Source organism: Bubalus kerabau, chromosome 14, assembly GCF_029407905.1.
Source record: "Bubalus kerabau isolate K-KA32 ecotype Philippines breed swamp buffalo chromosome 14, PCC_UOA_SB_1v2, whole genome shotgun sequence".
In the NCBI taxonomy this organism is placed as follows: domain Eukaryota; kingdom Metazoa; phylum Chordata; class Mammalia; order Artiodactyla; family Bovidae; genus Bubalus; species Bubalus kerabau.
Genome location: NC_073637.1, coordinates 49,365,970 through 49,384,232, shown reverse-complemented (window position 1 = coordinate 49,384,232; position 18,263 = coordinate 49,365,970). Strand labels below are relative to the sequence as shown.

At 39.3% G+C, this 18,263-nt stretch overlaps 1 protein-coding gene across 1 annotated transcript in view; it reads left to right on the top strand.

The window, feature by feature from the left end:
• The first annotated feature begins 8,446 nt into the window (after window positions 1–8,446).
• The window catches only part of SLC30A8 (solute carrier family 30 member 8), a 41,811-nt gene continuing 31,994 nt past the window's right edge, over window positions 8,447–18,263 (top strand). The window contains exon 1 of the mRNA XM_055546864.1: window positions 8,447–8,517. Within this exon, the coding sequence (XP_055402839.1) occupies window positions 8,447–8,517 (71 nt within the window). The remainder of the gene's footprint in view (window positions 8,518–18,263) is intronic.

Below are 18,263 nucleotides of genomic sequence, written 5' to 3'. Positions count from 1 at the left end.
TAAGAAATGACATGTAAATAATCAACTGCTGACAAGCTTATAAATCATTCCTCAAATACACATGAATTTGGACTACAAAAAAAGTTTGTGTATGTGTGCCCATAAATGCACAAAAAATTCCATGAAGATATTCAGAATATTCTTAAACTTGGTTTATTCCCTCTATCTTAGCCTAGGATGTTAGGTAGGAGGATTTACCATCCATTGTCAATCTTCTTGAATTTTAAAGATGTTTTGTTGTGTATATATATTATTTTTAAGTTAAAATATGTTAAAATTTTTTATATAGGTGGTATTTAACTTCTGGTATGTTTTACTGCTTTTATCCATAAACGACTTCTAATGTATTTAAACATATTAAAAACTTTGGAAGTGTTTTGTTATCTCTGAAGGAAGAAAGGGATTATTTTTACTCAGAAGAGTCTTATGAAGTGGGTTAGTACTATCATTCAACATTTCTGGCTAGGAAATTGGGGTAGAAAGGAGCAAATGTATTCACTGACATATTGAAAATTTGTAAAAAGGACAGAATGAGAACTTGCAGCAGCTAAATTTACAAACTGGGTGTATTCAGCACAACAGTATGGTCAGTGTAGCAGTGAAATCAGTTAAAACTGGGTGGCTGGGCTGGATGCAGGTGTCAAATAAGCTAGCCCTGAGGGCAGTATCTTCTCAGAAGAGGGTAATGCAGGTGAGTATATCTTACTGTCTAAGCCATTAGCTGGAAATTAAATTGCATCTTCAAAGCAAAGAGTTTGAATTAGTAGGAAATAACCAAGTGGGATGCCCGAGGCCTGTAATCTGATCAGCCAATATTGGAAAGGGTATATTTGGGCAGACAATGACTCCACTATGTTCAAATATTAGAACTAACCAGTATACCTCACCTTAGTGGGGGGGTCTGGTCCTTATTAAAAAGAGAAATGACTATTTCATATTGTTGTTGTTTAGTCGCTAAGTTGTATCTGACTCTTTCGCGACCCTGTGGACTGTAGCACGCCAGGCAAACCAAACGAAAACAAGCATATAAATACAGAGAACAGAGTATGGGTTACCAGAAGGAAAAGGGGGTCAGGGAAGGACAGAATGGGTAGAGTGGAATTAGCTATATAGTGCAGAATGAAAGCTAAATTTGGGGGTGATAAGCATGCTATAGGATATACAGAAATAAAAATATAATATTAGGGGCTTCCTTGATGGCTCAGTAAAGAGTCTCCCTGCTAATGCAGGGTACACAGGTTTGATCCCTTGTCCAGGAAGATCCCACATGCTGTGGAGCAACTGAGCCCCTGCACCACAACGATGGAGCCAGTGCTCCAGAGGCAGGGAGCCGCAACTACTGAGTCCACGTGCTGCAGCTACTGAAGCCCTTGCGCCCGACAGCTCATGCTCTGCAACAAGAGAAGCCCCCGCAATGAGAGGCTCATGCACCACAGCTAGAGAGTAGCCCCCACTCACCGCAACTAGAGAAACGCTCCTGTGACAACAAAGACCCAGCACAGCCAAAATTAGTATTAACTAAATAATGTTAAAAAATACAATATTGTACACACGAAACTTATATAATGCTTAAACCAATGTTACCTCAATAAAAAATAAATTAAAAAAGAACTATTCCCCATTTGCAGACAGCATCATCCATAACAATGATGATTCTAGGAAGTGATGGAGAGTTAGTACTCACTGGGACATTACATTAATCATAGAATACAATTCTCCTTCTGTTTCCTTCAGTATGGCCAAGGGGTATCTGAGTTTACTATTTACCAGCTCTCTTGGAAACTAACTTGTGACTAGGAAATGCAGGTTATGACAAATTCCATTCTAACCAACTTGTATCAAAAATTCACCAGACGGTTTTGCCATATTGATTTTTGTTGCATAAATAAAGCTAACTATAGAAGGACATTAATTGCCATTGTCTTTGCCTTGGGTATCATTTCTGTAGCAGTTTAATCTGAATGTTTATAAAGTTTAAAATGAAATGCTTATTCAGTGAATGATGAATTATCACAATTTTGGTGCAAACTCAGAGAAAAATCTTAGTTTTAGATTCTGAAGGCTAAAGGAGAATATTATCTTAGGCACATAAAAATCTGCTGTCAAAGACAATATTTTTCAATGATGTGCTATTTGTTAGCTTGTTATAATTATATATTTTTCTTCTTTTTCAGAGTTAGCTGACTGTGAAGGAAATGGAAATTCCCATCATTTCTCACTGACAATATCTGGGTGAATGAATAGCGAGTCTTGGGGTGCAAAAAGTAATACGATGCCTAACTTGCTGTACTGGATGCGACTTCAAAGGACTCCTACCCTGGCAGTGGTGGTGAGCTTTGCTCCAATTGGATTAGAAGCATTTAAAAATGTGGATTCACTGGATGCAAATTCACTAATGCCAAAAGAAGAGATGAGTTAGCTGAGATGCCCTGTAGTTGCGCTTCCAAGCAGAAAACCCAGCTGCTGTCCCCTGATGCACTTTGAGTTTGACGTAAAAAGCGATGGCTCAGTCTTTCAGGGGAAAGCTTTGAGGAGGCTTTTGTCTTGTCTCCTGGACTATCTCCTGAGAGGCAGGCTTGTCAGCCTCAAGTCAAATAAATCCAGGCTTCACGATTTGGAGGAGAAGATGAGCTGTGCCTTTGCTCTCCTGGCATTCATCTGGGGACTTGCTGTGAAAATCCTTCTCCTAGGACAAATTATCAGCCCCTCAAGACTTCACTAAAGCAAAGTAAACTGTACTCATGAAAATTAAATGGAGGCATTCTAGATAATGAAAGAGGGCGCTCTTTCTTTCTCCCTCTCTTTTTTTTTAGATTCAGGAATTCAGTGCTTTGGTTTTCAGTGATGCTCTGTGCATTTATAGATCAAAGAGCTGGAATATTAGGAAGCGTGCTTTTGTTTGCCTTTCTTATTCCAACACCTTAAAATCATGGCTTAGGTCCTTGGGGCCTTCTCTTGCTTGCCAATGCAAATAAAATAAAGAAGAGAGACATGCACTGTGATGAGAATATGAAGCCAGCAGAAAACTGCCCCAGAGTTTGCAAGACACAATCATATGTAACTTGGGAGGTGTGTTTAAGAGTTAACTAGTTTAAGTTGCAGAAGACTTGGAAAAGGAAGCATGAGACATGTAGACTAATCAATAAAATATACACTTCGTAAACATTTAAACCACCTAGCCTCAATATTTCTCCCCACTAAAACACTGCTTGTTTATTTTTGTATTATTTATTTGCATCTATCACACTTAATAAAATATTTCTTTTATTGTTTTAGTATCAATATTTTATCAAGTCATTTTTTTCTCAACAAATACAAGTTGCATTTGCACTGGAACATTGTTACAGCTCATCTCTTTAAAATTAAAAATGCCCGACCCCCTCCCCTGCCCAAGGAATTACATAGTCCCAATTTATCAAGAAAAAAAATAAAACTCAGATGGCTTTCTGTACATTTTCAAGTAAAGTATGAAATATTGGCAGATGCTTTTTATACACGTTCGCTTTAGAGTAAAATGAAATTTTCATAATGTTCTTTAAAATACAATCCAATTAAATTTCCAGTGTGTTTACAAGCTCCTGGATGGAACTTTTGAAAAACTCACACTGTAGTAATAACCATAAAACCACCTTGCTAAGCAAATGCTACCCAACTTAGAAATAATACCTTCACAGTCTGTGTGGGAATGCATAAGTCTAGAATCTTTAGTAGGTGATTATGTTGATGGAGTCTGCATTTTCTCTCCTGTTGTGTCCTCTTTATTGAGGACACATCTGAATGGCACTCTACTACCACACGGGAAGGAGAGGGCAGGCACAAATCTCTTATTTGAGAAAGTTCATGCCCGAGAATTTGAGGCTTCTACTCAGAGTCATCCAGGTAATGGCAGGTTCAAGTTCCCAGGTCTTTTCCCCAGAAACCTCTACTTCCATTTCTTGAGTTATTCTTAGCCTCTACTAAGACTGGGGTCAATTTCTACTGGACAGCCAAGATATTATGCTTAGACATGGCCAATTACATAGCAGCTCACATCTAGATAAAATTGGTTACATGGCAGATACTACATGGAGTACTGTTATATACAGTATCTCTTTTACTCTTCATAAGACCTCTGTAAGATAGATTCTAAATAATGTCATTTTACAGATGAGAAATTGAAAACCACAGCAGTCAGAAAACTTGTTCAAGGAAAGAAGAAAAGGGTCAAACCAGAAACCGAAACCAAGTCTGTCTATACATTTGAATAGACAGAGGAGCCTGGAGGGCTACAGTCCAAGGGGTCGCAAAGAGTCAGACACGACTGAACCGACTTAGCACGCATGCATTTGAAAGTCCATACGTTAAACCACTCTGATGCATGAATCCCCAAAACATTATGTTGAGAGAAGGAAACCATATACAAAATATTGCACACTGTCAATACCATATGATTCCATTTTTATGAAGTTCAAAAACAGGTGGAACTAATCAATGGTGACAGAAATCAAAGCTATTGTTTCTGTGGGGTAGGCCACTGTCTGGACAAGGGGACAAGAGAAATTAAAAGACAAACAAAATCACTCCATTCCACTGCCTCTACACACAACAAGGATACAGACAGAGCAAAAATCCACATTTGTATTTAAAAACAAGCACATTTTCATATGTCTTTGTAAAGAACAGTTATATGCAAACAACATGAAGTATTCCTGAAATAAGAATTTAAATTTGGGGAAGGCAGATTGTGAGAACTCAGTACTTTAGTGTGTAGGGAATGATTACAATGCTTTTGCATACACACATCCTTTCTGCAAGTAAAATAGCAAACCATGTGTAAGACACATGTGTAAGTTATTTTTCCAGATGTGTTAGCTACCACGTGTAAAATCCTATTAAGAAATTTTTGTTGACAACAGCTAGCATTGGGGAGCAGAACCAGATCTTTGGTTGTGTCAGTTATGTCCTTGTGGCTGATAGAATATTTATTCCCAGAGTTAACTGTTATAAATTGCATTTTGCCCCTTCAGTTGCTACAAGCTTGTGATGGAGAGTGGGCGGAGAGGACAACCTGTAATTCAGGATGGTTTGAAAGCCGGTTGCCTAGGAAACTGGGATACGCAGCAAAATGCCCACCAAAACCAACTGTCAACAAGATAGGGGGTTTTCTTTTTTGATCTGTGTTGCTTTCCAAACACGTATTTTGTGACTCACGTGGAGTGGCATCTGATTTGGGCCATTAACCCCTAGTAGTCAGTGTAGGCCTAAGTGGGCCAAAGGTTACATTTTTCATAAACAATATACTGACAACATATTGGAGGAAGGGGAATTATGGTGCAGTTTAAAAGGGGTTTATAAGATAAGATAATCAATAGGTGAATATTTTATATAACATGCATGCAATTCTTGATCATAACTTTACAACTAAATTTATAGCAGCAAAACTTACTTTTCTTTAATATGAAAATTTCATTTGTTGTAATCCACTATTCCCTGCTGTTATGCTACTTATACCAGAAGCTTTGATTTACAGTCAAGTAATTATCATCAAGGGTAGTACTTGGGAATTCACAAATCTTTGATGAAAATACTACCTAATTTCCCAGTACTTTCAAAGTATATGCACACTTAACTTTTTATTTTTAAATGTGTCACACATGCACACAATGCATTTTAGAAGTATGGCTACATGTGTGTGGGGTTCCCTGGTAGCTCAGATGGTAAAGAGTCTGCCTGCAATGCAGGAGACCCACATTCGATCCCTGGATGGGCAAGATCCCCTGGAGAAGGAAATGGCAACCCACTCCGGTGATCTTGCCTGGAGAATTCCATAGGCAGAGGAGCTCGGCAGGCTACGGTCCATGGGGTCGCAAAGAGTCAGACATGACTGAGTGACTAACACACACAAACACACACACACTCACACACACATGTGCATATATATTTAAGTAAAATCATATGAAACTGCTGGGTCTACAAAAATGGCAATTTTATATACTTCAACTCATGAGCAATCATATAATACATTTTTTCTCTCACCTTTTTTTACTTGGATCCCTGTTTCCTCTTTTCCCACTTCCACCTTACCCTGTCTATATCAGCTGTACTCTGCCCTTCTCACATATCCCCATGCTATCCTCTTCTCATGGCAATTCACATTAATAACCATGTATGTATATATCTCCATACTCATGGAATCATGAACTCAGGTCTCCTGCATTGCAGGCAGATTCTTTACTGTCTGAGCCACTAGGGAAGGCCCATGGAATCACAAACAGGTACAAATATATCTGTGCATCTGTATGCGTGCCAGCCACCAAACTCATCATGTGAAACCTCAAACTTCCAGATTGCTTTTTTCTCTGTTGAAGGCTATCGCTAAATACTCTAATTCCTGCATTTGAATAATACTTATCTCCTTTTCTTGGCACTTATCTTTAAGGGATTTTAGCCTGGTTTTAAGTAGTTGCTTCACTTTTTTGACACTCATTCACTCGAATTCTCTTTCTTTTATTATATGCTAGAAACTAATCACAAATATTCAAGCTGCAAAGTATGGCAACGGGTTCACACAATCGATTAGTCATTCTTTTTTTTTTTTTTTTTTTCTTTTTTTTTTTTTTTTTAATTTTATTTTATTTTTAAACTTTACATAACTGTATTAGATTTGCCAAATATCAAAATGAATCCGCCACAGGTATACATGTGTTCCCCATCCTGAACCCTCCTCCCTCCTCCCTCCCCATTCCATCCCTCTGGGTCGTCCCAGTGCACCAGCCCCAAGCATCCAGTATCGTGCATCGAACCTGGACTGGCAACTCATTTCATACATGATATTTACATGTTTCATCGATTAGTCATTCTTTCCTCGTTTCTTACTTCTGCCTCCATAAAATAACCCATTATTTTGCAAAGTTAAGAATAAGGATGTAAGAGAAGGAAATACTTTAACACCAGACCCAGAATTTCTTCTGTGAAGAAAAATGGCCTCCCAGAGCCATTTCTCTGGTTTCCATCTGTCAGAGCAAAGTTAATGATCAGGTAGGCAGTGGGGCCGCATGAAGAGACCTTAGAATTCATGTTAGAGAGGAGAGTGTTTCAAAGCTTAAAAGAGACAAGGGGTACAGCTTTACAGCAGATGTCATAGAAAACCTCAGCCACTCAGTGAAAGGTGACTTCTCCCCTCACTGTCTATAGTCATTGCCATTGAATTCCACTCTCCTTCCAGGAGATAATATTGATTTAATGGTGGGAGATCTCTGCTCAGTAACATGGGTAAATCTCCAGGGTGCTGGGCCACTGGGCTACTCCAGGGCTACACCACTCTGAGTTTTCTCACTAGGGAATTAGTCTTGACAGAGGGAGAAGGAGCTCAGGACTAAGAGGTGGAGGGTCTATGCCCTCTTCTCCACTCTGCCCTCGCCTGCCCCTGCCTGCATCTCCATAGTTCTTGGGTGGTGTTTGGCTCACACGTAAAGGTCTGCTGTGTGACCAGGCTGTTGTCCTTGGGCCATGGTCCTTTCTCTTATTTGGAAAGTTCTTTGTCATGAAATAAAAGGTCAATTCACAGGAATTTGGGGGTTGAAGTTCTCTCAAGATCAAGTGAGAAGACTCCATTTCTAAGATCTGTGATGGGTTTGCCTGGTAGGATCAGCTTGGGCCAGTCTTTTATCCTCAGCCAAGGGCCCCCTGGTTAGGCAGAGCACAGATCATTCTAGTTCTTGTGTGACTGAGGGCTGTTATTTATTTAGAAGCTGAGACTGCCCTCCTCCTGCCTGTCAAAAGGGTTTCAAAGCTGCCACACCAGGAACTGTTTCAGATTACAAATTTCAGTGACTAATGACCCGTGTCCTCGCTTCAGTAGTGAAATCCCCAAATGGTCCTAGAAGAGAAGAGAAGTAAATCGTGACAGCTGCTTAGAGGGCATTTTAGAACTAAATCCCAGGAGAAATGCTTTTAGGTTCCAAGAGAGACATCCCCACTGAAGAAAAAGAAAATGAAAAGAGAGGGGGGAATAGTAGTATCAGAAGGTCACTGTTTGCAGCTCACTCAGGTGTGCTCTGCAGACCAACCCTCTACATCAGCGATTAGTAGTTGACCCTTGAGCTCCTCTACCTCCCAGAAAGCACAACAGAATCAGGTATCATGGGAAGTACACACACACACACACACACACACACACTCACACACACAATCCATATGTTCCTACCTGCAAGAAACAAGTTTCTGTGGGTGAGAGAATGAGGCCAGGTGATATTTCAAACAGAGTGTAATTTTAGCAGATCTATCAAGAACATTGATGTGGGAGGCTTCTTATTGTAATCCCGGAAGTCTTTTCATTTTTCCTTTGGAAAGTGTGAGAATAATTGTAATGCTGCTTCACTTCCAAAACTGGACAGTGAGTTAAAGAGCAGCAGTCGCTGACACAACAACAGTAACAACAGCAGCCAAAGCTTTTATCCTGGCCACCATGGAGTTTCTTGAAAGAACTTACCTTGTGAATGACAAAGCCACCAAGATGTATGCCTTCACACTAGACAGGTAATAGACATCTGATTCTGCTTCACAATTTTCTGTGTCTTGAATATTCACAAAGTCCCTAGATCCTACTGCTTCAGACTTGGAGACTTCTGCTGTTGCAACCCGGGGGCATTTTGCAAAATTTTATCAACCGTTGATCAACTTGTATAACTTATATTCTGAAAAGGTCATACTCTGTACAGTTGATTTGATTCCTTACATATCCTGAGAGCATGAAGGATACATCTTATTAATATATTTTTATCTGTAGATTTTCTAAAAAAATTGATATATACAATCTAATGTGTTTACCTTTCTTTCCCTCAATTATTCCCACTTTTAAGATGGTAAATTTTAGTAAATTATATTTAGAAAGAATTAAGGTTTTTTTCAGCTATGTGGCAAATTGTGGTTACACTAATCTTAATTGCTGTTTGCTTAATTATATAATATCATTATCAAATATTCACACCTAGAATAAATATAGCTGAGTTTAATGTTCTACCTAGCTCTAATTCTTTTTATTATCTTCCACAGTGTATTCATTCACTTCCCCCTTATTTAGCAATTACTGATTGAACACATCTGGATATATAATGAAAACAAAAACATTCCTAGTCACAGATCTCTGTCTTCTTGAAAGTTTGAGTCTAATGTAGAATGTGTTTGAGAAATAGGCAATTACAAAATGGCATGTGTTTATTCTAGGAGCATTCAGTAAGAATATCTCAAGGGAACCTAGGTCTTTGCTGGACTTTGGGAGCCAGAGAAAGCTTTTCAGCAGTGATAGACTGAGAATTGAAAAAGAAAAAGGAGTTAGAGTGAAGTTAGGGAAACCCTACATAGACGGTAGGGTTACAAAAGTTTGCCTGATTGAGGTAATTTCCCGGTAAAGATAGAGGCAAATAAGAATAAGATTTTGGTGCGTTTGGGGAATTCAGTCCAAGAGAAACGTACTCAGAATACATAGATAAATGAATGAGAATCTGTATTAGGAGTGGAATTTAAGAGAATACATACCCACAATAGTATGTTTAATATTTTTGTGCATTTCATGAAGCCAAATTAATATTCCAAAGAGTAGTGGCATTGTGTTTGATAGCATCAAATATTCGAGCAACTGCAAAGGGACTTTTCCTTAGGATATTTATAACTTTGCTTAAAAAATATACAATACTAATGCATATATATGGAATTTAGAAAGATGGTAACAATAACCCTGTGTACGAGACAGCAAAAGAGACACTGATGTATAGAACAGTCTTATGGACTCTGTGAGAGAGGGAGAGGGTGGGAAGATTTGGGAGAATGGCAGTGAAACATGTAAAATATCATGTATGAAATGAGTTGCCAGTCCAGGTTCGATGCACGATACTGGATGCTTGGGGCTGGTGCACTGGGACGACCCAGAGGGATGGAATGGGGAGGGAGGAGGGAGGAGGGTCCAGGATGGGGAACACATGTATACCTGTGGCGGATTCATTTTGATATTTGGCAAAACTAATACAATTATGTAAAGTTTAAAAATAAAATAAAATTTAAAAATATATATACAGTAAAGAATCTAGCACATTATCTCATATTGTAAGAATTATTTTTTCTTGGAAAATAATATTAGATGTGATTTATTGAGATCATAAACAATAAAGCCTCATGTTAGGTCAGCAGAAATTTTAAACAACAAATTGTTAACACTATGGACACTATTAATAGAGCATTTCTACATGATGGAATTAATAGTATTTCCCTTCTCATTAAAATAGACCATTTAGCTCTCTGTGATGCAAATAAAGCAACTGTTTATGGTTATAGGGTCTCATTCACCTCATATATGGGTACAGTTTTCAGGATACAGTGATGATAAAAACTGTCAAGCTCATTTTTACTTTCTTTTCAAAGAGAAACAATAGAACCTATAGGACTCCTTGTCTTCACTGCCAAGGAAACTTTTAGCTGAGGTAGTATCAGTCCTCTAAGGGAAAGACATGTAGCTCTCTGTTCTTATGGCCTGATTCTCCCAAGGTTAGAGCCTGGTGGGGGAACTAAGATTCCACAAGCCACATGGGTGCTGCCAAAAACAACAAAAAAATTCCAAAGACACTTGAACCCACATAACATTATTTATCCTAATCCCTCATTTTGCCACATAGGAAAGGGAATTCCAAAGAGAATAAATACCATTCTTAAGGCTGGATGTCTGATTATAGCAGAGTTGGGATGTGGACTCACACCTCCTGTTTGTGAATTCTGTCCCCCTCCCCTCCCACTCTCCTGCAGACACACTAAATACAAAGCAATAAAGTGCTGATGTACTGATATTTGCTATAACATGAATAAACCCTGAAAGCATTATGCTAAATGAGAGAAAACTACATAATGTACGGGTCTCTTTGTAGAAAATATCCAAAATAGGCAATTTTATAAAGACAGAAAGTAGACTAGTGGTTTCTTGAGGTAGTACTGTCTGTGAGAAGATTGGGGATTTACTGGGTATGGAATTTCTTTTTGGGGTGATGAAAATGTTCTAAATTAGATTGTGGTGATGGTTGTTTGAGTGTGTGTTAGTCGCTCAGTCCAGTCTGACTTTTGCAACCCCATGGATTGTAGACTGCCAGTCTTCTCTGTCCATGGGATTATCCAGACAAGAATACTGGGGTGGGTGCCATTCCCTTCTCCAGGGGAACTTCCCAACCTAGGGATTGGATTGAACCTGGGTCTCCTGCATTGTAGGCAGATTTTTTACCATCTGAACCACCAGGGAAGCTTTATTTGGATATCAGATTAGTTGCTCAGTCATGTCCAACTATTTGTGACCCCATGGACTGTAGCCCGCCAGGCTCCTCTGTCCATGGGGATTCTCCAGGCAAGAATACCAGAGTGGGTAGCCATTCCCTTCTCCAGGGGATCTTCTCAACCCAGGGATCAAACCCAGGTCTCCCACATTGCAGGTGGATTCTTTACTGTCTGAGCCACCAGGGAAGCCCAAGAATATTGGAGCAGGTAGCCTATCCTTTCTCTAGGGGATCTTCCCATCCCAGGAATCCAACTGGAGTCTCCTGCATTGCAGGCAGATTCGTTACTAACTGAGCCACCAGGGAAGCAGCCTATTTGGATATAAATAGACATATATGTAAAGTTTCAGTGAGATGGGTAGAAAATTGTTTTGAGTGACTATATTACTTATTTAAAAGTAAACTTTGAAAACCAGTCACTCTCAATAGCTTGAAGTGCTTAATTAAAATACACTTACATCTATAGTCTGAACTTTCCCATATACCACTCTTTTAAACCTTTCCTCTCCCAGTCACTGCCCATGATACCACACGGCCTCTGTTACTGTCGGCTGGTTTGCCATGTCCCCCCTCTGCTAGGACATAAAGCTTCTTAGATCAAGAGCTTTGTTTGTATCAAGGACATGGTATCATTATCACCTTTGATGGGGCAGATGTATGATAGACATGCAATACATTTGTTGAATGGATGAATACATGAAGTGGTGGAAATGCCATGGTGGGACCTAAGCTTTTATTTCCTCTCCCAACAAGACTAGTTATTTGAGGTTCTTGGGAAAAGTAATGTTAAAGTACAAAAACAAAGTGATTTTATGTAGTCAACGTATACATAAGAGGTTAAAAAATTATCTAGTTGGCCAAAAATGTTGAACAATCTATTTGGCCGGCCCAATATTACCAGTTCCACTTCAAAGGTATAGAAACAAAAACGTTTAACCTCTAAAACCAAATGAAAATAAGACACAAATTTAAAAAATAAAAATGATTCTCCAAGGTCACAAAATAAAGCTCCACTCTTTAATTCCTTTTTAAAGGGATGAACTCAAAGTTCTAGGCTACTGATGTCAAATTTTCTAATGTTTCATTATTTTTCTTCTCTGTTTCTACCTCCCCCTCTCCCGCCTTTTTTTTTCTCTTTGATGCTTCAGTAAATTTCTTTGCTCCACCCTATTGCTCCTGCTCTTCAAAGCCTCAGCCATATTTGAATGGGTGGGAATTCTGGTGATTTACTCCTTGACAGATTCACATTTCATTTTTTTATATATTCTAGCATTTGCTTTCTAGAACCTATGTTTTAAAATTCTTAGAATTTGCATCACTTTCAGACTGAGGGCCTGTCCTACATCTAGAGATAGTTAGATCACTTTGGTCTTATGAGACGATGAGGAATATATTTTAACTTCGGTTTTTAACTTCTTTTGGAATTGTAGACCCTTTGGGGAGTTCAGTGAAGATGGTGGGCTCCTGCCTCTCCCGATAAAACACATACATATACATGTATGAACACACTACATCCAATTTCAGTACCACTTTTGGATTTCTGGCTTTTCTTGCTTCAAGAAACAATCTCAGCTCCTGTCCTTGTCTAGGACAAGGCAGCAGCATTAAAAGTAAAAACTGGCCAGGTTTTGTGCACTTTTCCTCTTGTGGCATTGCACACAGGCTGTGCCTCTGGTAGGAGTCCTGTCATGCTCTGCCTTCAAAAATGCTCCAAGGTAAGTTCACTCACCACCTGGTTTTCTCTGCCTACAAGGTTATGCAAAACAGAAAATAAAGCAAAGTAAACCAGTGATCATACGAACAATGCCAGAACATTCGGTGACCCTGTCCGTCTCACACTGCCTTCTCAGCACAAAGAAAAAGCAAACCTTCACCATGCTCTCCTATTAGTTCTCTGGCTCCGCTGAGTCAATGACCATTGGTGACTAACATTACTATGCTATATGGTTGCTAATTATCAGTGTGTAAAACATTACAAAGGTGAAAATCTATAGATATAGGAACTATATGTGTCTTTTGCCCAATGGTTCTTATTCCAATTAGATTACTTAGAATTCTTCAAAATCCTGAGTGCTATTAACATCACCAGCAAAAGCATTCTGAAGCCAATTTGTCAACATACATGAAATTCCTTAAAATGTAGATATTCTTTAACCAAGTAATTCCCCTTTCAGGATTACATTTTGAGGAAATAATAATATATTAAGTAAAGATTAAATATAAGGATATGAATCACAGCAGAGCTTATACAAGCAAATAATTGGAAGATTCAATTATTCAATTTTAGGAAGTATTGTGACATATCTATACTAAATATAATGTTCTCTATATTGAACTAATGACATAGAATATTTATTAAATTGAGAAAATGTTAATAATATATACAGCTAAAAATTAGGTCCCAAAGCTGTATCTTTGGTAGAATCCCCAGCCCACCCCCACTGAGTTGCAGTCATGTGATCTGGGTAGAGTTTACCCCACTCTCAGCTCTAGGAGTCAGTGTGGTTGGGTTTAACTAGTCTTCTGGCTGTAACAAGGTCTAAGCCAATTAGCCCATCCATATTCCTCTGGCTTTAAAGGCTGGCCAAATCAGCACGCAACTCAGGACTCCTGTTTAGCAGTTGGGAGAATGAACACTCTTTCTCCCTGTATAAGAAAATACAAGTACACAGTCCTGATTACTGTGGGCAACTGTTCCACTTTATGATAAATGTTAAGCCTGCGGTAAGAGTAGTAGAGAACTGCAGAGCAATGGCTCTGGAGCTTTGATAAATCAGGCCTGATGCCTCTAGATGTTTTCAGCTGAAAAACTAATAATTCCCATGTATTGATCTACCTAGCATGAGCTTTGTTTTCTGTACTTGCAATGAAAAACATTCTAATTAATATGGACTCGAAGAAAAAAGTGAATCACAACAAACTGAAAAATTCTTAAAGAGATGGGAATACCAGACTACTTTATTTGTCTCCTGAGAAACAGGAAGTTAGACTATTAACTATTTAACAGGAAGTTAAATAGTTAGAAGATGCTCAGTTACATGCTTAGTTCCATAGTTAGACATGGAACAACTGACTGGTTCAAAATTGGGAAAGGAGTACATCAAGGCTGTATATTGTCATCCTGCTTATTTAACTTGTATGCAGAGTACATCATATGAAATGCCAGACTGGATGAATCACAAGTTGAAATCAACAGTTCTGGGAGAAATATCAACAACCTCAAGATATGCAGTATTATCACTCTAATGGCAGAAAGTGAAGAGGAACTAAAGAGCCTCTTAATGAAGGTGAAAGAAGAGAGTGAAAATGCTGGCTTGAAACTCAACAGTCAAAAAACTAAGATCATGGCATCCAGTCCCATCAATGCATGGAAAATAGAAGGGGAAAAAGTGGAAACAGTGACAGATTTATTTTCTTGGGCTCCAAAATCACTGTGGATGGTGACTGCAACCATGAAATTAGAAGGCACTTGCTCTTTGGAAGAAAACCTATGAGGAGTCTAGACATCATATTAAAAAGCAGAGACATCACTTTGCCAACAAAGGTCTGTATAGTCAAAGAAGTGAAAGTGTGAGTCTCCCAGTCATGTCTGAATCTTTGCAACCCTGTGGACTATAGCCTGCCAGGCTCCTCTTTCCATGGAGTCATCCAGGCAAGAATACTGGAATGGGCTGCCATTTCCTTCTCCAGAGGATCTTCCTGAACTAGGGATCGAATCTGGGTCTCCTGCATTGTAGGCAGATTCTTTACCATCTGAGCCACCAAGGAAGCCCTAGTGGGCTTAGTCAATGCTATGGTTTTTCCAGTAGTCATGTACGGATGTGAGAGTTGGACCATAAACAGGCTGAGTGCTGAAGAACTGATGCTTTCAAATTGTGGTGCTGGAAAAGACTCTTGAGAGGTCCCTTGAGAGGCTGCAAGATCAAACCAGTCAATCTTAAAGGAAATCAACCCTGAATATTCACTGGAAGGACTAATACTGAAGCTGAAGCTCCAATACTTTGATCACCTGATGTGAAGAGCTGACTCACTGGAAAAGACCCTGATGCTGGGAAAGATTGAAGGCAAAAGGAGAAGGGTGTGGCAGAGGATGAGATGGTTAGATAGTATCACCGACTTAATGGACATGAATTTGAGCAAAATCCAGGAGATGGTGGAGGACAGAGAAGCCTGGTGTGCTACAGTCCATGGGGTCACAAAGTGTTGGACACGACTTAGTGAGTGAACGACAGCTACAACTAAGTTAAAAAAGTGCGTTTATATATTACAAAGCTAAACAAAAACTATCAATAATATTTGTCTCTTGGAAGTATGTTTATTAGTGATTTTTCCCTCTGTTTTGTACCTTTTTGTAATTCCAGTTTTTCTATAATGAATATGTATGCTATTTTATTCAGAAAAATATATAATGATAATTAGAATTATACTCAAGAAAATTAGAGATACCAAAGGAACATTTCATGCAAAAATGGGCTCAATAAAGAACAGAAATGGTATGGACCTAACAGAAGCAGAAGATATTAAGAAGAGGTGGCAAGAATACACAGAAGAACTGTACAAAAAAGATCTTCATGACCCAGATAATCATGATGGTGTGATCACGCACCTAGAGCTAAGACATCCTGGAATGTGAAGTCAAGTGGGCCTTAAAAAGCATCACTACGAACAAAGCTAGTGGAGGTGATGGAATTCCAGTTGAGCTATTTCAAATCCTGAAAGATGATGCTGTGAAAGTCCTGAACTCAATATGCCAGCAAATTTGGAAAACTCAGCAGTGGCCACAGGACTGGAAAAGGTCAGTTTTCATTCCAATCCCAAAGAAAGGCAATGCCAAAGAATGCTCAAACTACTGCACAATTGCACTCATCTCACATGCCAATAAAGTAATGTTCAAAATTCTCCAAGCCAGGCTTCAGCAATACATGAACCGTGAACTTCCAGATGTTCAAGCTGGTTTTAGAAAAGGCAGAAGAACCAGAGATCAAATTGCCAACATCCACTGGATCCTAGAAAAAGGAAGAGAATTCCAGAAAAACATCTATTTCTGCTTTATTGACTATGCCAAAGCCTTTGACTGTGTGGATCACAATAAACTGGAAAATTCTGAAAGAGATGGGAATACCAGACCACCTGACCTGCCTCTTGAGAAACCTATATGCAGGTCAGGAAGCAACAGTTAGAACTGGACATGGAACAACAGACTGGTTCCAAATAGCAAAAGGAGTATGTCAAGGCTGTATCTTGTCACCCTGCTTATTTAACTTCTATGCAGAGTACATCATGAGAAACGCTGGACTGGAAGAAGCACAAGCTGGAATCAAGATTGCCGGGAGAAATATCAATAACCTCAGATATGCAGATGACACCACCCTTATGGCAGAAAGTGAAGAGGAACTAAAACGCCTCTTGATGAAAGTGAAAGAGGAGAGTGAAAAAGTTGACTTAAAGCTCAGCATTCAGAAGATGAAGATCATGGCATCTGGTTCCATCACTTAATGGGAAATAGATGGGGAAACAGTGGAAACAGTGTCAGATGTTATTTTTGGGGGCTCCAAAATCACTGCAGATGGTGATTGCAGCCCTGAAATTAAAAGACGCTTACTCCTTGGAAGGAAAGTTATGACCAACCTAGATAGCATATTGAAAAGCAGAGACATTACTTTGCCAACAAAGGTCTGTCTAGTCAAGGCTATGGTTTTTCCAGTGCCCATGTATGGATGTGAAAGTTGGACTGTGAAGAAAGCTGAGCGCTGAAGAATTGATGCTTTTGAACTGTGGTGTTGGAGAAGACTCTTGAGAGTCCCTTGGACTGCAAGGAGATCCAACCAGTCCATCCTAAAGGAGATCTGTCCTGGGTGTTCTTTGGAAGGAATGATGCTAAAGCTGAAACTCCAGTACTTTGGCCACCTCATGAGAAGAGTTGACTCAATGGAAAAGACTCTGATGCTGGGAGGGATTGGGGGCAGGAGGAGAAGGGGATGACAGAGGATGATATGGCTGGATGGCATCATTGACTCGATGGACATGAGTTTGGGTAAACTCCAGGGGTTTGTGACGGACAGGGAGGCCTGGCATGCTGCAGTTCATGGGGTTGCAAAGAGTCGGACATGACTGAGCAACTGAACTGAACTGAACTGAGAATTATAATCATAAATATCATTTAAGCCAAAACCATCAGATCTTTTTTCTGGATGGTGATAAGACCAATGAAGTAACTCTTCAAGTGGAGGAAAATAATTTATTTCTATCTTTATGCCTTTCAAAGCCATGAATGCAAGTTCTTCTAAGAATCTTATTAATGCCTTCTAATAAGTTTAATAAAACCATAAGCCTGAGTAGTTCAAGATGACTGTGGAGGTAAACTTTAGTTTTAAGCGTACTGATGTTTAGATAGAGAGGCAATGTGGGCACAGTGCAAACAAGGCTGAGCTTGGAGTCCCAGCTCTGCCACCTCCCAGCTATCTGACCTCAGGAAATTACTTAAAGTCTCTGAATCCTAGTTACTTCAGTAAGAAATGTGTTGTTTGTTGTTTAGTTGTTCAGTTGTGTCTGATCTTCTGTGACCCCATAGACTGTAACCAACAGGCTCCTCTCTGTGGCACTGGATTAATGTCATCCACAATCTTTGCATCTGTGAAATTCTATATTTCTATAAATGGCTTCATATTTCTATGAATTCTTTATACTTGAATAGAACAAAAATGCACTGTCTCTTGGGAAGTACAAGTAGGTTTAACTCTCATGGGGCTTCCCTAGTGGCTCAGTGGTAAAGAATCTGCTTGTCAAATGCAGGAGATGTGAGTTTGATACCTGGGTTGGGAAGATCCCCTGGAGAAGGAAATGGAAAACCACTCCAGTATTCTTGTCTGGGAAATCCCATGGAGAAAGGAGCCTGGTGGGCTATGGTCCAAGGGGTCTCAAAGGAGTCTGACATGACTTAGCGGCTAAAGAACAACAACAACAAACTCTAATTAC